This window comes from Cuculus canorus, chromosome 3 (assembly GCF_017976375.1).
Source record: "Cuculus canorus isolate bCucCan1 chromosome 3, bCucCan1.pri, whole genome shotgun sequence".
NCBI classification, from domain to species: domain Eukaryota; kingdom Metazoa; phylum Chordata; class Aves; order Cuculiformes; family Cuculidae; genus Cuculus; species Cuculus canorus.
The window spans coordinates 119,630,715-119,656,499 of NC_071403.1; the positions used below are offsets into that span (position 1 = coordinate 119,630,715).

The 25,785-nt window shown below is 43.0% G+C and overlaps 1 protein-coding gene across 2 annotated transcripts in view; it reads left to right on the top strand.

Annotated features, from left to right (window-relative positions):
* The window catches only part of PTCHD4 (patched domain containing 4), an 86,409-nt gene that overhangs the window by 6,202 nt on the left and 54,422 nt on the right, over positions 1 to 25,785 (top strand). For both annotated transcript variants that reach the window (XM_009558442.2, XM_054062746.1), the window contains exon 2: positions 19,697 to 20,177. In XM_009558442.2, the coding sequence (XP_009556737.2) occupies positions 19,697 to 20,177 (481 nt within the window). The remainder of the gene's footprint in view (positions 1 to 19,696; positions 20,178 to 25,785) is intronic.

Consider the following 25,785-nt stretch of genomic DNA (forward strand, 5'->3'; position numbering starts at 1 on the left):
AGCACTGAATGCACCGCGGGCATAAAATCAGGTTAACCTGTAAAAGGACAGGCTGTCCCAACATAAACAAACATCAGAAAGACAGCAGAAACCTATCAAAGCAAGGACGGGGTTTAGGATGCTCTTTTTGCATTGCTAGTTCTTCAGTTACGAACTTTACTTTCCTTATCAATCTCTGGGGTAAACTCTACCTTCACCCCACCAGGGCCGTAGGCAGCAGGTTCATTGGGTGTGGGGTTCATTCCTTCCGCTGAGCAGCTGAGAGCAGTGGCCACATCAAAGAGTGCAAAGAGAATATTCTCCCTTGACTTCTCGGATGACCTTGGTCAGCTGCCTTTCACTTCCAGCTATTCCACGCTCCAATTTTGTCAACACTTGTCCTAAACCAGGACAGAGACGTGGCCTTTTATGCAGTGCCAGGCCTTCTGGAGACCTTGCTGGGTTGTGAATAATAATAAAGAAGTAATTGGAAGGTTGGTTGGATAAAGAGCAAAGTCTGATGCAATTGCAAACCCCTTCAGTTAGCAGTGACTGCTTACGGCTGTGGAGCTGGGATGGACGTCAGCCACTTGGCAGCGCTAGAAACTTTGTGCAAGTAGCTCTTTGGCATCTTCCTGTGATAGCTACTCCTCTGTGGACAGAAAAGAAAAATATTTCCTTTTCTAAACATTCAGTTAAGCATTGGCAGTGTTTCTATGATGACATAATCTCAACCATCGCTATGCCTTTCAAAAATGTCTTTTGAGCCCATTATTGTACTGACTGTATGAGCTGGTGGAGAGCTTTGAACTTCTACTGACTTTACAAGGGATGGGTATTTTTGCTATTTGTAACAAGTATTAAAACAAATTCAGAATTTGCCACTCTAAGAAGGTGAGAGAATGCAGTGAAGATGTGTCATCATCCGAGCCAGAGAAATATGCTTTAACAGAGAGGAGAAGAGAGGAGATCCTTAAAATAACATTAACTGATTAAATATGTGTTCTGTGGTAGAGGTGGGAGGAACATTGTTAGTAGAAAATTAGATCAATAAAAATGTCAAAAAGAAAGATATTTAATGTCCTTTATAAGTATGGAGGCATGCATAGTGCATACATATCTTTCTTAGTCATAAACGGTGATGTAGGTAAGGTTGTACTAGACATTTTGAAAATAGTTATCTAAGAACAAAATCTACATTCAACCTTTCCAACCATTAAGAGATAAAAGAGCCCTATGCAGAGCTCTGCACAACTATTACTACAGAAGTCATGGTGAAAAAAAATCCCACTGACTGGTTTTCTAGGAGAAACGAATTGTGTTATTAAGATCACGATTTTGCATTTCTACAGAAAGCCTTTAATTTATGCAGACCCCACATCTATCGCATGCTCCTAGTGCAAGCAGCAAGACACGCCGTCCATACCTGGGGCGTGAGCTGAAAAACAGCTTTAAATACGTGTTGATGAAACAAAGTCTTCAACAACGTAGAAAAGCAGGTGCTGTGTGTGATGGAAAAGAGAGGGGAAGACAATGAGAGGTAGAAAAGATATAAAGCCTTTTAAACCCCTGTTACTCACTGTATTAGTCGTGTTCTTTGTTTTCCTACCCACCAAATATGCTCATGTGGAGAACAGATAGTAAAGGAAGTTCTTGGTAGTGGGGCTATGAAGGATTCTGCAAAGGGAGAGAACAATGCCAGAGCTCCTGAGCATTGCAGCTGCTCACATGCCGTGGCACATGCCATTGCACCAGCCCTGGATTCACTGGGTGTGGATTAAATACACTTTCACACTAGTCGGGCCATTTGGAAGCAGGATCTTTGGGTGAAGTACCTAGAGATCTTTGATGACAATAATAAGCTTGATCTGGAGTCAACAGAAGGATTTCCAGTTAAATGGCTTTACCACCTCAAGGGTAACTGTGAATAATTTGTTGGTAGGCAGCTCTGGTACAGTAAGGAGCTGTTTCTGCAGCTTTTTTTGTCTCCTGCTCACATGTTGGTGGGTAATTCCTGCCAGTTCTGCATGCCCAAGTGTGACCAGCAGGTCCAGGGAGGTGATTCTCCCTCTGTACTCGGCACTGGTGAGACCGCACCTCGAATACTGTGTTCAGTTCTGGACCCCTCACCACAAGAAGGATGTTGAGGCTCTGGAGCGTGTCCAGAGAAGAGCAACAAAGCTGGTGAGGGGCTGGAGAACAAGTCTGACGAGGAGCGGCTGAGAGAGCTGGGGTTGTTTAGCCTGGAGAACAGGAGGCTGAGGGGAGACCTTATTGCTCTCTACAACTACCTGAAAGGAGGCTGTGGAGAGGAGGGAGCTGGGCTCTTCTCCCAAGTGACTGAGGACAGGACAAGGGGCAATGGCCTGAAGCTCCGCCAGGGGAGGTTCAGGTTGGATATCAGGAAAAAATTCTTCACAGAAAGAGTCATTGGGCACTGGAACAGCTGCCCAGGGAGGGGGTGGAGTCGCCTTCCCTGGAGGTGTTTAAGGAACGGGTGGATGAAGTGCTGAGGGACATGGTTTAAGGGAGTGTTAGGAATGGTTGGACTCGATGATCCAGTGGGTCCTTTCCAACCCGGTGATTCTATGATTCTAAGCCAGACAGCCCTCTGACAGCCATGAGTCGGCCAGATCAGCTTTTCTCTCTGGTTCTGTATTCTGGCACCAAATATGCCCTCCCCCAGTCCTCCCTGTTAGTAAACTGGTACCACAGCCAGAGAGCTGCTGGGAGGATCACAGGCTGCGAGATTGGTGTGTCACTACGTGGTGGATATTGCAGAAAGGTTTTGGTCTGATAAAGATTTGTAACTAAGATGGAAAAAGTCAATCAGCACGCAGGAGTATCATGTTTCCTCAAAATGTACAATGGCAAATGTTTTAGCATCTCCTAGAATAATTCTTCTTTTATAATACCAATTGTGTAATCCCTAAAGCCTGCTTGTCTGCTCTGAGAGCACATGGGAAGGCAAAGGGCAGTCTTGCTCACCTGTCCCACGCTTTCCAACACGATGCTGCATTGCAGAGACTTGAATCGTAGTGCAGCCCACCTACCCTGGGTACACAATTTGGGATTAACGATCCTAATGGGTCAGTCCACTACAATTAATTTCTTTGTGCAGTCAGTAGGAGATGTGGGAGGTGCCATTGAATACCTCCACAGGGAAGCCCAGACACTAATGTGTATCCTTTCCAATATACAAAGAATATAAACATCACCTATAGGACCAGTTCAGTGGGCAATTAGAACTTGTGCCCAAGTTGGGTATCTAAGCAAGACAGAAAAGCTGCCCTTGCGTAAGACAGGGTTTTTCTTTTCTTACACCTTGCATAATTGTTTCCACCAGCGTTAAAGAAGTAGTGTCAGTGTGATGAGGAAGTGTTATTCTTACCACATACGTGCTGTATTTTTGCATCTGTGTCAGCACCTTCGTAAAGGGTGCTACGATTCAGAAGTGGCTTTAGAGCATTTCAGTGGTGTTGGGCTGAATCACGATTACCAGCGATGCACGTAGGGTGAACCCATAAACTATCAGCTGAATCATTTTCCATCAGAAGTACAGTACCCTTGAAATCAAAAGCATCTGTGAAACGATGTCTACCCTGCCCTTAATTTTGTCTTGGAGGAAGAAAACAGAAGGGCAGGTTCTCACGGTTTCATTTAAGTGTGTCCCCAACAAAAAGCTTCTGGGTTTTTTTGTGCTGAAATGGTTCTTTCAAAATATTCTTTCAAAATTCTATCTAAATATTTCACCCTTACATTATACCATAGATTAGAAAATAAAGGAGAAAAAAATCCAATTATTTTAGTAGGAAAAGTTTTCCCCTTGCTCAAACTTTGGGGAAGGAGAGGTCACTGTGGTTTGGAAATCATAGAGACATGAAGTTACCCACGCAGCTCTGCCTGGCAGGATCCCCGCGTGGCTGAGGACACAGCCCATGGACATGAGTGTATCCCTTCACAGCTCTTGTAATGCCCTTTTCCACTGGTATCCAAGGCACCGTATTGATGGACCAAGTGATCCTTGCCTCCTGTTTCTGGAGCAGGTTTAGTTTGTAAGACTATTTGCAATTCGTTAAGAAGAAAGATGTTGTTAGCAGAACTTCATTATGCAACGCAATCTCTTGTTTGACAGGGCCTGTGACTTAAATATAAATCACCCTTTTCCTAAGCATTTTCCAGGATGATTTCTTAGAGTAGCTGTTGATTCATTAACTAAATGCATTAACAAATTCAGTGCTGAGCAGATGCAACGTGGAAATCTTTGTGTGCATTTTTCTCTTTAAAATCCACACTTCAATTTGCTCACGTTCTTGATTCCTGTCTTACTGAGTGAGGATTTATTCACGGATAAGTATAGAACACCCTCCGATAGAGATTGCACCACATCGGCTTTTGGATCCAGATGTCAAACCCACTTCTCTTCAGGAGTCGCTGGAAGGTGTGCGAATAAATGCTCCATCAGTGGTGTTTCTTTGTTAACAAACATTAACTTTCCCAACCATGACTGATCTTCTATTTGCACATAAAAAACACCAAGTTGGTGCATAACAGATTCATCATTGTAACTTTTATCGTAGCTGGGACAGCAGCAAAGAAATGTGAACATTTCTGAAAATTTACAAGTGTCTCTCTAATCCTTTCTTTCCTCAGGCTTCAAGATTAGCACAAGAATTAGGCTCTAGGTATATACCTAAAAATAAAGTTCACAAGCCTGGCAAGATTAAGAGCTCCCCTGGTCTCATAAAGTATTTAACAACATTCAATTTTTGAGAAGTATTTAATTTTAAAGGAAATGTTGAGGAGTTTTTTTTTTCCTCCTAAAAGAATAAAGCTTGTATGTTTACAACTTTTATCATCTTCTTGCCTCTAAGCATAACTTTTTGGAGGTGAGAGAAAGAGGACATCATTGATAGGAAAATATGTGTTATGTAGATGCAAAATAGTGTAATTGCATATATTCAGTGGTCTTTTCATCAGAACATTCACCTCAAAAGGAAAGTTAAATCAGGTCATTTGTCACTACTTAATAGATCTGAACAATGCTCTTTCAGGAATGATTCTGATACTTTTCGTGGAAAATCCAGTTACTCTTTGAAGTAGGAAAAATTGCAAGGAAAACTAAAGGCAGAATAAGCCATCTTTTTTTTCACTTCCTGTAGGGTAACTACATAAAAGGTAACCAGGATAGATAATAGCCCAGAATGAAACTCAGTGAAACTCAAGTGCATCCAGAAATGATAGGACAAGTTTGAATGGGGTCTTGTCATGTTGCCTCTCTAATGAGAACACAATGGACAGAAAGGACAACATTTCAGATGCTGTGAAGAAGCAGTTTGGGGCATAAGATGGTGATTTTGGTGCAGGAACACATATTCAAGAACTCATATTCTGCTGCACTCAGATCATCGTCTCCCTTATATTGATTTTCCCATAATCAAGGAGAGCTGTGGTGCTGAAGGAGGAATTCAGTCAAAGAACTATTGAGTTTTATGAGCAATCTCACGTCTCTTCCGTGTAACGTCAAGGGGTCAAAGACGTAAAAGGTTTATAAGGTCGGTCTAGCCCATTCCCTGGCTCGCGCAGGATTATGAGGAAATCCTAATAGACAAATTAATTTAGATTGGCTTGGATGGGAAACCAGTCATGTGGGTTGGAAACTAGCTGGAAGGCTGTAAATGAAGGATCATGATAAATGATAATATAACAAGTTTATGGAAGGTATCTTGCAGGGTATCTGGAGAATTTGTGTTAGGTCTGGTCTCATCTAACATCTCTATTAATTATCGGGAAGTGGAATTAAACCGCACAGGAATGAAATTCACTGATAATATTAAACAAGGAGGAGTTGTCAGCAGCAGCTGAGTCAGAGAATTTACACAGATTGAACTGGAGCAGTTAGAAACCCAAAAAGGAAATAAAACAGTTTTCTATAGAGTTTTCATTGCATTCTGGTTCCCAAAGGGCAATCTAGGTTTCCTGTGAGCTGAGTTTTGCAAATGTCACATTGAAGATTCAGTGCTTAAATGATATGACCAAGGTCAAAGACAAAGCTGATGTGAAAGTTGGGATTTTGCAGCCCCCACAGAAAAGGCTTTTACTTCTGACTTTGATGCTGCTTTGCAAGTGTGGAGTTTTCAATACTCTGTGTTGTCCTTCATCCTTCACCTTCTTGCAGATCAAGTGCTGCAGGACAAAGACGACTTCATATGTTGAGTTTGAACAGTGGTTTGGAGGCTGTACATAATATGTTAAATAATCGGTGAAGCCTTGACAGATTGTTGCTTTACTGTGTTCCTTCTGTTATCTTTGTAGAATGAAATCAGTCTCTTGGAGTTTTGTGCTAACTGTGTGGGTTTTGGATGGGCCAATCTTGAAGTTGTTGTGCATCCCCAGCACTTCAAATTAGAATATCTTTATACCTTTTAGTGTCATAAATTGGCTTCATTTTGTCCCCGTTGAATTTTGTCATTCATTAATTATACTCCGCTTGTGCCAGGGAAAAATTCTCGTAGCAGACAGTCTTAAAAGTCAGTTGAGCAGGCTAGTTACAAAATGTTCAGCTGGATCATTTCGGCTATTTTTTGTCCAACCTGAGGGTGACTGCAGAACAAGTCTCTAGGAACAGGTTGGTGATGTTTGTGAAATGGATGGTGGAGTCAGCCATTTCTTCTTTCCTTGACAAACATCCACTACATCATTTGCTGCTGCGAATGGTCCCTGATCTGGTCTGAAGAATAAGGCTGTGATCCTGCCCTTCCCCTGAGAGTCCATAATGCAGTTCTCATACAGAGTCATGAAGGAAAAACTCATCTCAAAGACTGAAAATGGAATATACTTCTTATGATTTGAACTCTTTCACTGGAGGACTGGAGCACCTCCCATAGGAGGACAGGCTGAGAGAGTTGAGGTTGTTCATCCTGGAGAACAGCAGGCTCTGAGGAGATCTTATAGCAACTTTCCGGTACCTGAAAGGAGCTACAAGAAAGCTGGGGAAGGGCTGTTAACAAAGTTTTGTAGTGATAGGATGCGTGGCAATGGGTATAAAGCGGAGAGGGGCAGATTTGGACTAGACATAAGAAGGAATTTCTTCACTATGAGAGCAGTGATGCCCTGCCCCAGGTTGCCCAGGGAAGCTGTGGCTGCGCCATCCCTGGAGGGGTTCCAGGCCAGGTTGGATGGGGCTTGGAGCAGCCTGGGCCAGTGGGAGGTGTCCCTGCCCATGGCAGGGGGTTGGAACTGGATGATCTTTAAGGTCCCTTCCAACCGAAACCATTCTATGATTCTATGATTTGGCATCTAATGTAAATGGAGCCAATGTGCAATCGGAGGAGAGAGGGGTGAACCTCCAGAAGCAATGCGTTTCACTTTTTCTAAACAGCTACATTAGGCAGGGATGAGCTCACTCTTCAGAGAGACATCATGCACCAGAGAAAGAATGTTCACATTATGCATTTACCTTTCAGATGGTTAAAATCAGGAGAGCTGAATCCCACCACGCATTCGTTTCAAATAACAAACGCACATGCAAAAAAAAGCTCCATGAATTTCCATACACATGGGAACATACTGAATTTAGAGATCTTTATAGCAAAGACTTATGTTAGGTGAAGGATTTCTGAGCGACCTAAGGAATAATCTGCTTATGCACTGAGTTGAGAAAAAACTTCATAGAATTATTTCATGGGGAAACCCAAGGCTTCTTCTCAAGTCTCACACCAAATCTCTGACAGGACTTTGAAAGACTCTTTTTGGAAATTATTATTAGGCAGTTGCAAAAGAACTAAGGTACATTAATCTGAATAAGGGATTAGCTGCCACGGGTGGAACTGGAATTAAATGCCATCGTCCTGCAAAATAGATTGCCAGATACTGGCAGTTTATTGCAGCAGCAAGACTGAGATTTTGCAGAGTACTTGGAAGACAAATGCTGTGGTTCTGTCATCTCTAAGTGTTTTCTTTGCTATTTGATTACTCTTTAGCTTACTTTATTAGTAAATATTTATTTATTTGAAATCCAAAGGTGGTTGGATGATACAGGGTCACTATCTGCAGTGCTTTCGTTTTCCAATTTAGAACCCAGTCCTTCCTGTTCTGTGAGTACCAAACCCTTTCCAAATAGATCGTACCAATATAATTTACAAATTCACTTTGCACTACAGAGCGTTTTGAAAAGCCTTTTTTTTAAAAACAGTATTACATTAAAATAACTGTAAAATGCCTATTTGAGGAAAAAGGTTTCATGTCTTACAGGGAAACAGATAAGTTGAAAAGGTGGTTATTATCGTTGTCAATGAATATACTGCATTTCTTTGGAAGCGCTTACACAAAGTAACTAAATATTCATCTTACTTGGTATCTTGAACTCATTCTTAACAATAGAACTATATTAACATATAAATCTAGCAGCACGTATAACTGAATTTGAAGCATTTAATAAAGGTACTTAAATAAGGGTTTGGGATGTTGCAGATTTAGGGGGATTGAAAAACTTAACAATGAGATTCAGCCCATTTAAGATCTAAATTGCCCTCTGAGGTGCCCCATTTTCTCTCTTGTGCTCCAGCAGCCAGCCTGGTAGTCCTGGCAGTTCTGACCCAGTAGGTTCTGGTAGACAGTTTGTCTCAGGGCCTCAGAACCTAAATTCTGACTTTTCACGTTTTGAGTCCTGTTCTGCCCGAAGAGGCACATCCAAATCAGAAACTCTGCTTGAAGTTAATAGCAACTGTGTACTCGCACAGAAGGACAAATACTCATCCGTGAAATACAGCCACCTTGAGGATGAAGCCATTCAGGTGTCGCACAGCTGACACCACCACTTGACTAAGGGGGTTGAGCACAGGAATTAAAGAAACTTTGAGCCAGCTGGCGGCAAGGAGGGAATGAAATCTTTTTTCTTTTTCTTTTTTCCTTTTTCTTTTTTCCTTTTCTTTTTTTCTTTTTCTTTTTTCCTTGCCATTGAGTTTGCATAAACCTGGGTTAGTTTCCCAATCCAGTTCGCTGTATGCCACATGAACTGCTGCTCCAAAGCTTGGCAGGGAGGAGGCACAGGCTCAGGAAGGAGAGGGAAGGGCCCCCTCCTTTGGAAACATCACCAGTTTATGCTGTGAAATACAGCAACTAAAGAAACTCCAGCATCCTATGGGAAGATCTTTGGAGCATGGGCAGCTTCTCTGGCTGTGTGTTTGCACAGCCCTTTGCAGAGCAGGGTCCTGTGCCCATGCCAGAACCTCACTGATGACCAGAGATGATGGTCTGAACCGAGACCTCAGCATGTGCTCTACCTTCTGTGGGTCCTCTCAGGCCACCACAGCACAAAAGCTCCATGGAGAAGAATTGCTCCCAGCATGTGGAACCCGATCAGTGACAGTCGTCAGCAGCTCCCGCAATCTCTAGATGAATGCTTCAGGCTGAGGGAAAATTTTCAGGTTGTCACACGCTATTGTTTCACACTTGTTTATCATTGCAAATGTGCTTTGTGCTGTCTGAAAACATCCTCTCCTGCAGTGTATGGCTGGAAAACATAACACTGACTCTTGTTATATCAGGAAATTTCCAGTAGGAAAGCTCTCCAGTAATGGGAAGCAATGAGAAGCCCAAAGTGGAGATGATGCCATGAACCTCACTTATATCAGATTGGAGTAAGAACTGAAGCAAACATGTTAAAAAATCATAGATGACACCACTTTCATCTCTATGCACTACTAAGAACAGAAGATTTTATCGTGAAGGGCATGCCTTATGAGGCGAACTTGAGAGAGTTTTTACAAACATGACCCAGGATGTTAACATTTATATGTGGGGGTGAAAAATCTCTTTGCGTGTGCTGAATTCCAAAGTTCCTTGGGTGGGAGTCAGCTATCTCATACGCAGAGCCAGAACCTCAGCTTTAGTTATATTTTAATGCATAAATACAGGCCCACTTAAATGCCTCATTACCACTCCCTCTTTCCAGATTCTGGTCCAGCGGTATGGTGAAAAAAAATCAAGGAATAACATCTGAAACTAGACATTTTTTTGGCTGTCTCCAGCTAACAAATGGCCAAACTCATTAAAAACCAGTGCTTGCTGGAGGGAAAAGGGGATGCTTCACGGTAGAGAAATTGCTTCACAATGCCAAATTTGAGATTTAAAGAAAAGAGGGAAAACTGACTAATTATCTCTTAAAAAGGAGGAATTTTCATTTGGATGTATTAAGTGCCCTTTACTGTACCTGCTTTGCAGGTTGTCTCTCTCATTGAGCACTGGGAGAGTGGAAGCTCCTCAACAGGACTTGGGTAAAAGCACAGCAGCACCTTCAACTCAAGGCTGGGTTTGGTTAAACCTGCAAACTGCTTAGCTGAGAGTTAACCTTAAAACCACTCTAGCCCCAAAATCTTGCCACATCACGCTTGGCACTGTCTGATTCTCAGTTATTTCTTTTCTTCTTGCCTTTGATAAAACATTATCACAGTGTTTCAGTGCTTTGGCTGCTGGTCCCCAGAGAAGCCAGGAAGAGCAGAGACAAGAGAGAATTTAAGAGATGTTTGCCAACATAAAATGTAATTTAAAAAGAAAAAAGCACCCTTTTCTGTGCCGTTATTGAAACTTCAGAGTTTGAGAGCTTAAATTATTTCTGTGGATCTGCTTTATGCCTCTCTTTTTATTCTCTGCTGTTTGTTTTTTTAACGTTTCCTTTAGAAGGAGTAATAAAGCCGGTCGAATCCAACTCCTTCGGCTTCCTGGCAGGTTTTCTTCCTTTTTCTTGTATGCATGGGACTTCAGGCGGTGTAGGGAAAACAATTAGAAGAGGTACACAGCAAGATACGCGCAAAGCAAGAGGGCCCACAAATCTGTCTGTGACAATGTGTGACCTCTTTTCAGCATCTCCTTTAAGGGATAATTATTGGTTCCCATTTTCATCCCCCCAAACCCTTCAGCATGGGCATACGAAGTGCGTGGTGAAGTTTTGCAAGCAATTTTGTGCCTTTTCGCTTTGTTGATGTGGAGAGATGACAAGTAAGGACAAGTATGATGACAAGACAGTTTTTTTGCGCTTTTCTTTTTATATGCACTTTAGGAATTAGGTCCTTCTTTAGCCTATAACTCCATGAACTTTAAGAAAGCTTTAAGATTAGACTTTCACAAGAGATGGAGTGCATTCTGGTGGAATATTTCCCTGTTTAATCCCATTTGGAGAAAGCAGTGACCCTCTTCAAATAATAAAACTCTCTCAGATTTCACTAGGTTGCGAGATAGCTTTAAATAATTAATCTTGCTTACTTTTTATGTTATGGAAGATGCGTCTTGGTGTGTCATGCTTTAGAAATGCACAGAGGCTGAAAATTGGGCTAGGTGGACCACTGGCCTGCACTGAAAAATCATTTATTGTCTTCTTATTCTCTTTGTAATATTCTTCCTATCCTTTGAGAACATTGAGCTGTGGGTGAAATCCTGGTGTATTCCTAAATACAAAGTATTCATGCTATAGATTCCTAGTGTTGCTCCCTCCTTAGGGATTCATTCCTACATTTCTCCTTGGCACAAGCAAAATCCTTTGGGATTAACAGTCGCTATGCACAAGACCGTAGAGACAAGCACAGCTTTTTTAATTGGACCTGAATATTCTTCATGGTTCAGTGCCTGGTGGAGGCTTAGATGTTGTCCCAGTTTACGGAGGTGAAGGACCACAAATGCTCGATGCAGCGCAAGAGCTTGGATTTCCATGTGGCCACGTGGCACCTCCTTGCAGAACTCTGTCATAGAGCAGGACTTGAGTATGCGATAATTATGAATGCTGTCTTACTTGGTAATGTGGTCTTGGGGTAGAAAAACACCTTTCTGAGGTAATTCACATGCCTTCCTGTTAGCTGAGTCAATTGGCTCTGATCTGGAGCTCACCTGCAGACAGCGCAAGAGTGGGAATATGACCCTGGTCAAAAGTCTTGGTTGTCAGGTCATGGTCCTGTACAGGGTGAGACGAAGCCACTGACATATAAACCAAGTCCTTGCTTCTTTCCAGACCAGAAATAGGGCTGGAGCTGTTCATGCCACTCTCTCCTTCCTGCCCTGTTGCTCATCCTTTGAGCACCAATCTGCTGGGGTTTAAATCCTCCCACACTGTTTAGATCCCTACCTGTAGGTCTAGGACAGCTTAGTACAACCATGCAGGACTTGCATGGACCAGATTCCAGTGAGCAGACACATGCCAGCAGGAGGAAACAGCACGTGTTGTCCAGCCTGAAGTGTGACTTCTGGGGTGGAAATGCCTGAAATTTCCTATTCTTCTGTTAGGTAGGGAAGGAGTGTAGGGCAGCTAAACCCATCGCTGAGTTATTTCTGCTCTGCTCAATGCCACGGTGTGATCTGTGTCCCCGTGAGGAGATGGGGAGGTGGTTGGAGGGGTACAGAAGGGTGGTGAGAGCTGAAGCAGGGACCATGGTAAAGGGCTGTACTCACCTGCTGCCACCGGCATGGTGGGACGGAGCACAGGAGACACAGTTCTCTTTTCTGCAGGAGGATGTCAGAGCAACTTTGCTCCTACCTGCCTTCTCCTACCTTCTTTCTGTGTGGTCATGGTACAATGAGAACTGCTGCTTTGTTACCCCTCACCCTGTGTTTTCTCCTTCTCGGCTCCCTCTTTTTCAGGCTTCCAGTCTGTTTAAGGCACCCCACTCCACAGACCCACTCCTATTTCATGGTGCGGTGGGCTGATCCTGACTGGATGCCACGTGCCCAACAAAGCCACTCTTTCACTCCCCTTATCAGCCGAAACGGGGAGTGAAAACACAACAAAAGGCTTGTGGGTCAAGAAAGAGACCAGGAAAGATCACTCAGTCATTACTGTCAGAGGCAAAACAGGCTTGACTTTGGGAAAATTAACTTAATTTATTACCGATCACCAGAGCAGGATAATGAGAAATAAGAACTAGATCTTCAAACACCTTCTTCTCACCCCTCCCTTCTTCCTTAGCTTAACTTTACTCTCAAATTCTCTACGTCCTCTCCCCTGTAGGGGAGGTGTGTGATCACCGTGGGCATGGCTGATACTCAGCGACTTCAAGGACATCATGGGGTACTTGGGTGCACCGGTGAAAATTAGGACAACTGGGGACAAAGCTGTGCTGGGAGTGATTTGGGTAGTAAGTCCACCTCTCTTTTCGTGGAAGAACTGGGATGGGATCTGAGATGGACTGAATGGGAATCTGACCTCAAGAGTCAGATTAAGTCAGTTGAGCAATGAAGAGCTTGAGGAAAGGATAAAGAAATACAGGAGGCTTGAAAAGGATGTAAAAGTGACATGCAGTCTAGGAGGGAAGGTTTGGTGTGGAGTGAGTCGGTCTGGAAGGGAGAGAGCTTATCTTGTATTTTCATTCCTGAGGGGCGTGCAGGAGAAGAAAAAGCAGAGCAACAGCCTTTTCTGCTTCCCTTCTGGCCTTCCCCCGTCTTGATAGCTGAAAACCTGATGGGGTGATACTTAAGGAGCAAAGTGGGGGAGGCCCGCTCAGAAATACAGCATGTCCAGTGCCAGAGCTCACTGACACGCACACAGAAGAGGTCTCCAGCAGTAATCACAGTCTACTATTGCACCCTTATGAATTCCTCCATAATTTGATTTACTCGGAAGGAATACATCTGTGTTAGGAACGCTTCTCTTGTTCCCTGTTATTAATCCGAGAGTATATGAGTCTCTTTGAAATACTTTTCTCCTATTCTTGTCTCTTTTCAAATTACCTCATCAAAACCCAAAGCAGTAGAGGAAAGGAGCATGAGCCCAGACTCATCAGAAAGAGGTGCCGGATGGTTCTATTTGCCTTTTGAATGTTCTGCTTACACATCTCCTTCACTTAAAAGCCACTGTGGTGATCCTTGGCTTCCCTGGGAGAGGGCTCAAGGTCTGTGTTTATGTGCAAGACATTCCTGTGAAGGGATCAGTCTGAGCGAGAGATGACACAGCAAGTCATAGAATCACTGGGTTGGAAAGGACCCATTGGATCATCGAGTCCAGCCGTTAAGTCAGCTAGCTTTGTGCTTCTATCTGCCACTGAAGTGGAGTTAATGTCTCCAAACGTTTTTGCCTGATAAAAGTTAGAATCAAGTCTCAAGTAATCTTGTGCCTCTACTGTGAACAGAGAAAGAGAGCAACTGCAGAGGCTAAGTCTGGTTTTTATCTGTCCCTTAAGATGGGGTGGATCATCTTTTGGGTGTGCCTGACTTTTCCTAGTGACTATAAACCGAATTTGGTTGACTAGCTGGTGAGCTGAACCTCATTGTTGCTGGATAGCTGGAAATAACTAAATTACTCTTTATTGCATCAGCCTAGAAGATTAATCCTGGATAGTTCTCATGGCCACTATAATGCATTTTATTTTTGCTGAGTGAACAGACCACATGGCTATTACTGTGTCCCTGTTCCCAGTCAGCCGAGGTGCAGTTTTACCTCAAATGTGTTGCCCTCAGGGCTCGCTTGCCCTGGACTTTCTCTGTCACTGAGCCACACAGAATTGCTGCACAGGGACAGGCACAGCAAGCAGTCTGGGGAGTGTGCGAGAGCACCTACGCAGCTCTGAGGGCAGGAAAACTGTTGTACTGGCATAAAGAATTATTATGTGTGACCATTTGAAAGGGATGCTTCAGGAATTGCTGGTAATTTGTGGCTATGTAATAGGGATTGACTGGTATAAGGTTTCCGTGGATAACTAGGGAGAGGATAGAAGGTCAGTTCAGCTGGGGAGAAAAAATTCCCACAAAGTTTTACAATGAGTTAGAGGGAGGTAGGAACAACCAAATATGTTAAACCTTAAATAATGTCTCACAGAAAGAGCGTTTTTATTCTATTTATTTTACTTTAGGTGAACTAAAGCAACTGACTTCATCTTAACCTCTGTGGATTTTAATGTAATACTTTCCATGACCTACATTTGATAGAGTAGGAATGTCCTGATCACAGAGAGAAACAACTGCATTGATCTCATTAGGATGTTTATCACACAATATATTTCCACAGATATTCCCGTTTGCCCTTTGTCGAACATTTTTAAGCTTTTAAGAGATAACAGAGTATAACCAGGATTGCACACTTTATCCTGACACTTCTAGAATGTCGCTTGACAATTATTCATCACTCCGGTTGATAAGAGGTAGTAGTCAAAGAAAAATTAAAGCAGAGATAAATTTGCAAGCAAAGGTTCTGCAAATGTACTTGAATGAGGGTGATCTGGCAACAGGGTACCACGGCTCCTCTCCTCCTTGCCAAGGATCTGAAATGACTTTTAAACCTCTCGCCAGCTGTAGCCTCCGCTGAGCAGAGCGCTGGAAAAGCAAGAGCTGTGCTATCTCAAAAATACCTTAAACTCCCTGGTTTTCTCCTGAGAGGGAAGTCAGTGGAGGTTGGTGCCATTCAAAAGAGGGAGGAGAAAGCGATCTGCCCAGTGCTGATATGAGCGACCACATGAAAGCCCAGGGATGGGAGTCGGGGCTGCAGCAGCTGCACTGGAATTGGTAAAGAAACAAAAAAGGTGCCAGGTAATTTAGTAGTAAGGGAGCATCGCTAATATCCATCGGGGCTGCACGCAGAGAGGATCTATGCCTGCGTTGGCACCGGCAAAAGATACTTAGCTCAGCACGAGTAGCTGGTTTTGTTCAACCTGAGAGGTCCTGCACTCAGCTCTGGAGGAAGCCAAGTGTCCTTACGCCATTTACACATCTTTATAGGATATTAAGGGCTCAAGCATCCTTTATGGACAAGTTTTTATCTTGAAATATGGTAGGGATTTATTCTGCATCCATCCATTCACCATTAGTATTTTTTACTGCTGAATGGATAAGTAGTTTGGATTTTCAACCACGTGCAATTCCAGGTCTGCATAAATAGAGTTTACGAAATCCATCATTCTGGAGGAAAAAAAAAAAGTGAATGATGCTGTTGATGTCTGGCTTCTTTCACTCCTCTGAGAGTCCTTAGTACTCGTGGTCCTCCCTTTCTGAGTCTAAATCTACCAAACGGCTTTGGAGCATCTAGAAAAAGAGAAGGGAGTACATAAAAAACAATTTAACAGTATACATCAAAGCAAAGATTTTTGTTTGGCCCCTGTTTAAGATCAAATAACACATGCCCCAGCAAGTGATCTATATTTCATGCCATTTTAAAAGATGCTTAGATCTGGAGAGAATTAGCTGCCATCAGAATAGACGATGGTCCTTTTTGTCCTCTGTGAGAACAGACGCTGTGAAGTTTTCAATAGACATTAAAAGGGAAAAAAAGAGAAAGACACAGAGACACAGCCTGGGAATCTGAAATTCAGGCTCCAGCCATGCTAGTGACCTTGCTGAAGACAGTTATCATCTTGTGTGGCAGAACTGCTGGAGATACATGGGTGTAAAGTGGTGTACAACCAATAAGTGTTATTTTTGCTCTGGTTTTTTGAGTTTGCTTTTCTGTATATAGGATCTGAGAGCAGCAACATATGTAGGCATTATAAAAGTTATAAAATATGCAAGGGATCTGTAGTCTGAAACATGAAAAGCATTGTTGTGAAATTAAAAATAGCATCTTCTAGGCATATTCCAGGAAGGATCTGCTAATTAGCAGTGGAAAGTGCATTTTTTTTCGACTGAGTAACTAGGCAGAATGAGGGATCTTGTTCAGAATCTGCCAGACTTTCAGGCCTCATTTATGCAAGTCACTGTGACCTCATTTTGTTTCCCAAACCTGAGGCATAGCCCACAAGTTTAGCTGTTCGTGTCTCCTTCTTTCACCAAGGTGGTCCTGGAGGACAAGAATTTGGGAGTGCGAAAAACTTCCCTGAAGTGCCCAAGAGGGAGTCCCTGGCTTGGAGGTCTCTGGGAGATGCTGGAAGTCATGTTGGCAACACTAGGTCTTCATTTTGCTGCACTTCAGTCTTCATCTGATGAAGACTTCATCTTTGTCTTCAGACTTCATCTCTTCATGGGATGAAAGGGAATATTTTTTCCCGTCTTTCTTCCGACTTCCTTGCTGGGATTGTAACCATCGCTGTGACAGCTCTGCCTAGCACAACAGGACCTTTATCTCTTTTAGACTATTTAGCAAAGACGGCCTATGAGCTCTGTTAGAAAAGGGCCTCATTTTCCCAAATGCCGCGGTGGCAGATTTGTATTTGCATGCTATAAAACAGCAAAGGCAAAAAACCCTTGTGTAGATTGGAAGCAATCTGCCTTTGGAAAGAAAGGGATGAACAAAACGACCTTAGAGGAATTCAGCATCTCCAATTTCCTCAATTCTATCTGAAGGCTCACTCTCTGTTTCGCTGACACATGAGCCGGGTGCCCGATGGTACATCAATGTAACAAATAGCCGTTATCTTCTGTTTCATGCGAGATACGGCACAACATGATTTATTTGCGCCTGCTCTGGTGCCTCTTTTGAAATGCTGCCATCGTTTGGTGCACTTTTTGCAGGGGAAGGCAGATGGTCATCGCAAAGTTTTCCTTAACCTTGCTGTGCGCGCTGCAGAGTGAATCAATGAAATCTGACTTACGGTCCATTGTCTGAGTTTGGAGCTCTGCTGCTAAAGCATCCTGCAGTGGCTGAAAACGTTTGAATGTCAACACTGCATATATACTGAAGAAATATGACATTTCTCCCTAAAATTTCAAAGCAGTGCCAAAAAGGATTTTTCATTGCAAAGTTGCTTTGGATGTGAGCAGGGCGTGCATTGCTCAAACCTTAATTACCAGCTTGGAAATGTCCCTTTTGTGAGGGTGTGAGCACTAGGTATGACCCCGCCTTAGGAAAAAAAAATAGAAGTAATGAATCAAAATAAGATTCTAGCACGAAATGCCAGAGATGAGAATTTTTTGGAGCCGAAACAACACCCGCTGCCCCTCTGTGTTAGCTGTCTCTGCTTATATGACATTTGCAGTGAGGCTTCAGGTGATTTGAGGAGCTGGCATTAGACTGCAAATCACCTTTCACGTCAGCTCGTGCCAGGATGCCTTGCCAGAAGCCATTATTTCAATGGGAAATAGCAACTGGGAATAGGGAAAAAAATGAAGTTCTGAAAAGCACTTTGTCACGTTCCCTGGGCTGTGGCAGGCAAATGCTGAAAACAGCGTGAGCTCCTGCCATGAAAGCAGGCATGGGCAGAAATTTCTCACTGGGAGAATTACCTCCTTTACATACCAGAGATGAAGCAAGGTGAGTATATAAAACATTTTCAGCACCGTCTCTCAATTTCTGATATTTCTATGAGCAGACATCCTGGAAGATACCTATGTTTCATAAAGCCTGGTGCCTTGCTTCATGGATTTTTTCATGGATTACTATGGGAATCATAACTGCGAGCAGGGCTGGCAGTTTCAGATAATGACCTGCATGCAGAGCAGGTGTTTCTAGAAATGGTTAATGCTGGATTTAATAGATGGTAAAAGAGTCTTCCCTAAATGCTTCTGGCCGTTTGCAGTTGACTGCTTCCACGGGTGTGTAGGGCAGAGCATCTCCCGGTTTCAGGCTGTCGGTCATCTCATTCCTGAAGCATCTAAGCAAAAAGTATTGTCTCATGCAACCCTGCTGCTGCAAGATTTCTTATATATTAATTGGCTTGATAATTGTACGGTTTTATTAAATACAAGAGGAAAGAAATCTGAGAACTTTCAATCCCATTTATATACACCCCAAAAAAGCAAAATATTGGGTTCTGATGTGCAACAGAAATTTAATCCCTGGGTTTAGAGTTTTTGATCAAAGAGATTACTTGTGCTAGGACATTTTTATCTAATCTACTGAGCCATCTTCCTCAGTTTGCAACTGGGTATGATCTAAATCCATGTAGCCTTCTCCTGTGGTGGAAGGGGCACTTCACAGTTATTCTAGAGAACTAGAATAACCAGTGGCTAAAAAGCAAGGAGCTTTCGTACAATATCTTCATTAAAAAAGAAAAAAAGGAACAATCCCCACTGAAATGGGACCAGATAAGTCTACAAAAATATGTTCTGGTGTTGTAAACAGATGGGGGCTGATCCTAAGTGCACCTGATTGTCAAGGAGTTCTTATGTCCTAGCATATATTGAAATAAGTGAGACCAGAGTAAAGTTTATATTCTTGAAATGTAAAAAATCAAATCCTGGTATAAAGATGATCGTTATTTCTGTGTCACTGATAGAAATCCATGGAATTTCAGATAAACAATTCGAAAACTCTGATTTTAATTGTACTATTCTAGAGCCAGAGTAGCTATTAGACTGGATCTGCCTACGCTTACGTCTGCGTACTGAGGAACCAGGCTTTGTTTTCTGTACAACTCCAACTTTTTAAAAGCTTTTCCGGAGTATCAGGAAATCACAGATCTTGCAGAAACCAATCTTCATCTCAAACATTTCATACTTACATAACTGCAGATTTGCTGTTGTTTGTCACAGTTAATATGTGGGGAAGCAATCCTTTCTTGCAAGATGAGGAGCTTGCATGCTATATTTCAGTCCTTGAACTTCTGGGACCGCAATGAGTACCTGGTAAGTCCCTGAACTGCAGCAAAGAACTGCAAATGAGTCTATAATGAGTAAGGAACAGAGCTGTGGCAGGGAATAGGGATGCGTCCCAAAGCCCACAGAAGTGAATGGCACGACTGCTGTTGACTTCAGTGGCCTTTGAGTCGAGCTCTTGGCATGTCTGTGAAAGGAAGGTAGAGTCAAACAGTGTCACTGTATCACATCTTGCACAGGATAACCACATGCTCATCTCTTTTACTTTCCCTCCCAGGATGGAAGGAGCAGTTTTATTGGCCACCAGCTTGGAGGGGTCATGGAAGTGCCAAACAGCAAGGACCAGAGAGTCAAATCAGCCAGAGCCATCCAAATCACTTACTACCTCCAAACGTATGGCTCTGTCACCCAGGACCTCATTGGGGAGAAGTGGGAGAGTGAATTCTGTAAACTGATGCACAAGATGCAGCTGGATCACCAAGATCTGCAGCTCTACTCACTAGCGTCCTTTAGTCTCTGGAAGGACTTCCACCAGACCAGTCTCTTGGCCAGGGGCAAGATTTTGGTGAGCCTGATGCTGATTCTCCTGACTGCTACCCTCTCGAGCTCCATGAAGGACTGCCTGCGTAGCAAACCTTTCCTGGGACTCTTGGGAGTACTCACTATCTGTATTTCCAGTGTCACTGCGGCAGGGATATTTTTCATTACTGATGGAAAATATAATTCTACTCTGTTGGGAATCCCTTTCTTCGCTATGGGTAATTATTTATCTTCATAATAATAGGATTAACAGAGCTTAATGACAGGATTGTAAATTACATCCTGGGTTATAAAGTGTAGATTTTACCTTGAGTGAAAGTCTAAGTTGTTTTCATCTTGTTAAATTGATCTGTGCCTTGCCAAAAAAAAAAAAAAGGGAAACAAAACAAAGCAGTAGCAACAATAAAGAGCAAATGGCGTTGCTGGAATCTCAGCCAATATGAAAGAGGGGCAGTTTTATTGATCTCTGTTACAAAATGAAGGAGAAATTGTTATTGAAAACTAGTCAGCTCAGCACAGAAAATGAATGTGTTTTGACCTGACTTTGATGGGAGGCCAGCTTGAAAGTGCGAGTTAAAATGGGAGGGTGATGCAGAAGGAAAGATTTCAGCATCCTTCCTGAGGAGGGATTCTCTTCCAACTCTGTCTGAGGGGCAGAGGGGAATAGGTTGGTGTAAGAATAAGATTGATGGACTTTATCTCAGAGAGGAGATTACTGTTGTGGTGTTTACCAGGCTGTAAGCAAAGGGGCCTGTCAGTATCTGTAGTGTATAATCCCTCGGTTTGTGAAGTCCAGATCAGCTGCAGAGATTTCCTTCGTGTTGCGCTAGGGCAGGGGAAGGCGCAGGCGGAGAACAGACGTAGAGCCTAGCTCTTTGGGTAGAAGAACTGTTTCCCTTCCTGCTGTTCTCATTTGTGTTCTAAGCAGTATTAGTGCATCTGTGTTGTTAATGAGTTTGTTGGGAAGGTGCTTTGGAAAGGGAGGGAGAAATGTGCCCGAAGCAGCTTGCTGAGGCAGCGTTGTTTGGTGCAGTCACATCTAGAGTTTCACCATAGCACGAGTCTGAACCTCAGCTTTGTCTCCCTATACAAAATCTCAGCAGCGGCAGTGCAGACCCCGACCCCCTTCGCGCTGGCTTTTTGATGGCAGAAAGTCTTAACCTGTGGGTAGAACTCTGTATCTCTACTTTTAATTTCTTCTATTCCATTCATGCTTGTGGTACTCTGTCACAGATCTTTGCTACGGTGAAAGATGAGTAAATATGCAAATCTAGAGTCAAAGTTTGGAGAAAGCTCTTACGTTTTTCTCAAAACCCCCAGTCCCCAACCCCCTACATTTTCTTGTTCTTCCTTTCAAGAAAACTTCTGTAGGTGTATGCATCCTCCAACCCCCCGACCTCCTATTTTGTCTCTCTCTTGATAATGCATCTGTGTCACAGACCAAGGGGACCGAGCCATGATCCCATCAGCCCAGCACCCAGCAACTCCGGAGCAGCTGCCCGAGGTGGGAAGGAGTGGGATGGAGTGGATGGTAGAGATTCCAGAAGGGAAAGGGAAGAGTGAAAGTAGAAACCCCAAGGACTTGCATGATTGGTTCAGCCTCATTAATACCGATAAACAAAGCTGTGCCAAACCCTCTAATTCAATCATCTGTGCATTTAAATTGTGACAATGGTCTGACCTGTGCGCAGCTCTGCAGCGTGAGAGGTTTGCTGGAAAGAAAGTGCCGAGAGGGGGAGAGGCCAGCAGGAGGGGCAGAGAACATGCCAGGTTGTGACACTGGTGGATCCCAACCTGCTCGAGGGGTGTAGGCTTAGGATAAAGACCTGTGTGGCAGGATGAAGAAAAGGATCGCAGCAGGGAAGGGAGACTCATGCTTGTTATCAGATTACAGCCACCTTTTTGTTGGGTGTCAGGAGGTGCATATCAAGGAGCTTTGCTTGTGCAGCAAGTTGAAGTAAAGGCAAGAAAACATCAAAGTGATGAAAAGCACCTTCCCTCAATTGTTTATCCTTCTGCTGGTGTCCCATTTTAGACAGCTGTAGAGAAGAGTGACCCATCTTTGCTTGACAGATCCCAAATTTATCACTTCTCAAACAATGCCTGTAGGTGAAGCGGATCTTCAGGCTGACCTCAAAAGCATCAGCATCCACACAGGCCAGGAGCACCAACCGCAGTGGCAGCAGCGCTGTACTCAATTTATACACACCCTGCAGCCCCAGGGTGAGGCAAGGGTGGAGTTTCTGAAAGCAGAGAGGCTCAGTTTCCCATCTAGGATTTTGATAATCCAGGAGTTTGTTTGCTGTCTGAGGAAAAGTAATGTTTATAACTTTCTGTTGTGTTTTGCGCTGTCATTCCTGTCACTGCCACTGCCAAGAGCAGAAAAAAAACCTAAACCCATCTCTCTTGAAGTGAGGTATTCGCAAGAATTGCTTGTACAGGATTACATAGAATGAAATTCAGGTTGAAAAAGAAAACATTTAAGTAACCCTTCAACAGAAATTTCGTTCAGAAATCTCAAACTGAATTGGAAATATCATTAAAGAACAGCTTGCAGTGCCTGGAAACTGCTGCTGGTAAATATTAGGCAACAGATTTATGATTTGGTAAACTAAAAGAAAGGAATCAGGTCTTACCAAGGTCATACCGGGTTCCATCCTCCAAAGTGCCACATTCCTTAAGCCCCTTAAACGATAGTGCCAGTTAATAACACCTTGCTCTGTCCATAACACGCCCAGGGCCTCGCAGACCTACAGTCTTCACAGGGTAGGGTGTTTTGGCGAGTGACCTGACACCTAGGAAGAGACCCACTGAAGCCCCCGGGGCTGTTCATTCTGTGGGGCAATACACAACTGTGGCCCATGTTGAGCCAATGCCCCTCTCTGCTGGCATGGGAAAAGGCAAACAATACTTCCAAGAACACTTCTGTGCTTCTAATTGAGAAAGCATACAAAGTGGAGGTTCCCAGAATTACGAAAGACAGATTTGGAAGTTAGCCTTCCAAAGTCAAGTTCTTTAGCTTTAAAAAATAAAGGCAAAAAAACCAGGCAAGAATAGCCACAAAGGGTCTGCAAGCGCAACGCTATGCAGAATACACGGGCAACCTTAATTCTAGCAGCTCCCAACTTTGGAATGATTTAACCTGACACTCACAAAATTTATAACCATTTAAAATTATATTTATTTGGTTAAAAATATACAGCTTCTTCTGACATTCACTTTTCAAAGGATTCATTTTAATGGAAATTCTGTGTTCTTCTGCGCTTGTCCTTTTTCCTGCAGAGGTGGCAGGATGTCACCATCTGAATGACAGGAATAACCCTGGACTGGTACAAATGTTTAGGTCCATAATTCCTATTCCAGTGCAGAGCTTCTGTGGGATTCAGTAGGTGATAGAAGCCTGTCTAAAAGTGAAATGTTTAATATTTTTCTATATTTGGACTGAACGACCTTAACAACATTAACTATTAATGTTAACGACTTAACGACATTAACTATTTACTGTAGTCCTGCTCTGAGGGAATGGGTGCTGGGAAAAAAAAGCATATCTGGTGTATTGGGAGAAGAGTGTTAGCTCAAGCTGGTGTTTCTTCATCCTTGAAGGTGAGAAACTTCAGTCCTAAGCTAGGCATGAGGACAGTGGTGGAAAGTCCTACTTGTTCTGACTCCTTCTTCCCAACACTATAATCTTCTCAGACAGTTGCCTCATAAAAACCGGTTGCTCCCGTATAGTGTTTACCACTGTGTTTTTGGAGTTAGTGGGGAGCAACCCTTCAGAAAGGTCCTGTGCAAATAATGCTCTGGTTGCCGTCATCTCCTGCCAACAGGAGCAAGAGGGGCTGATTTTTAGCTGTTCATACCTCAGACAAATGTGGTGACTTAGAAAAAAGGTACTTCTTTAGATTCAGAGCTTCCTCCTTTAGGAACAGAAATGGACCCAGACGGGGGAGGTCTCTCTCTTCTTTTTAAGTTGGATTTTAGTAACCACCATGTGAAATCAGAATATGGGACTGTTCTATCTTGCATTTCTCTTCTGGGGCAAATACAAACTTGAGTTTCTTCTGCAAGTTTGACACCAGCAGAGCTATGATCACTGGATATGTTACAGATAGGAGATAGAGGGTCAAATCATTGAGTTTCAGATTTGTTCTAGATGTCAGAAACGGACCCAGTTAGATGTTCACATCTGCCTTTTATGTTTGGATTCACGATGCAATTTCAAAGGCATGTTATGTACGTGACATAATTACAGTTTCCCATGCCTAATCGTCACTAATTAATATAACCAGAAGGTTAACTACATAATTGAGACGTTATTGCTCCCATGATTTGCTTATTAATGCACAAACCAGACTGATATCATCAGAGACATAATGATTTAACTGAGCTAAGGATCTGACTGTATATTTTTAAATGCAGGTGTATTAATTACGTCATTTTACACTAATTATTTTTGGCTAGTCCATTAAGTACTTCATTATATGGATTAGTGGAAATCTTAGGTTGATAATGTAAGTACAATATAATTAGAATGTAATTATGCTTTTTGTATTATAAAGTTAGAATTCAGAATTCACAGTAGATGTAAGAAATATTTTTGGTCCTTTGTAAGTCCAGACCGTGGTGACCATAAGATCTTCATGGGAGTGACTATTTCGTTGAGTCTTTAGAGAACATGAAGTTCAATGGATGTCCTGTAACACATTGCAATATTATTACTACTACTACCAATAGCAGTACTGTTAGTAGTGGTGTAGTAAAGAGACAGAAAAACATTAGGAAGCAATAGGCTACCTGTTTCCAGCAGAGAACCCATGCTTGATGTAAGAGTGCAAGATGGCTCTTTGTCAGGGAATGTGGGGCTAGGATGAGGGAGAATGGTTTTAAGCTGAAAGAGGGGAGATTTAGGTTAGATATCAGGAAGAAAATTTTTCCTGTGAGGGTTGGGGAGGCCCTGGCCCAGGTTGCCCAGGGAAGCTGTGGCTGCCCCATCCCTGGAGGGGTTCCAGGCCAGGTTGGATGGGGCTTGGAGCAGCCTGGGCCAGTGGGAGGTGTCCCTGCCCATGGCAGGAGGTGGGACTGGATGATCTTTAAGGTCCCTTCCAACCCAAACCGTTCTATGATTCCAAGGAAGGCAGAGTGCAGACCTACAGTGCAGACTTTTCTGTTAAAATTCCCAGTTATTTCTTCCCCTGAGCCGTTCAAATAGGAGGAGGAAGCAAGGCAAAAGCGGACCAGACTCCAGGCGGTAATTAGCATTTTAGACAGAAACCATCTAACCTCTCTTAGATGGCAGTTGTTAAAATAATAGCTGGTGGTCACCTTTAAGTAAATTTGAGGTGTCACAGTATTACCATTAGTGGTAGAGCTGTGGGAAATTGCAGTAAAAATGTCCTTGTGCAGATGAGGAAATTATTTTTGTTAAGCCTTGGAAGACAAATGCGAGTGCTAAAGTGCGTGCTGGTTTACCTGCACATGAAGTATTACAGTATTGCTAAGCTTTTATTCAAGCAATGGACTTTCTGACTACAGCTGCAACTTAGAAATATTTCAAGACTCTGACTTCTGTTTTGTCCTTTTGATTCAGCAGTAAAGTAAATCCCTTATGAATTTCCTGTTATATGATCATCTGCTTAAGGAGCAAGAGAGTGACCCTTCAGAGCAAGGAGACCTACTGGCATAAACCACCACCACTCCATGCCTTCGAAATATAGTGAACCTCTCATTTTAGGTATCACGGCTGTTCATGTCCCCACCCACTCAGCAGATCATCAAGGATTTGGAAATACCTTGTCCTTAACTAGAAAATGTAATTATTGACTTTTA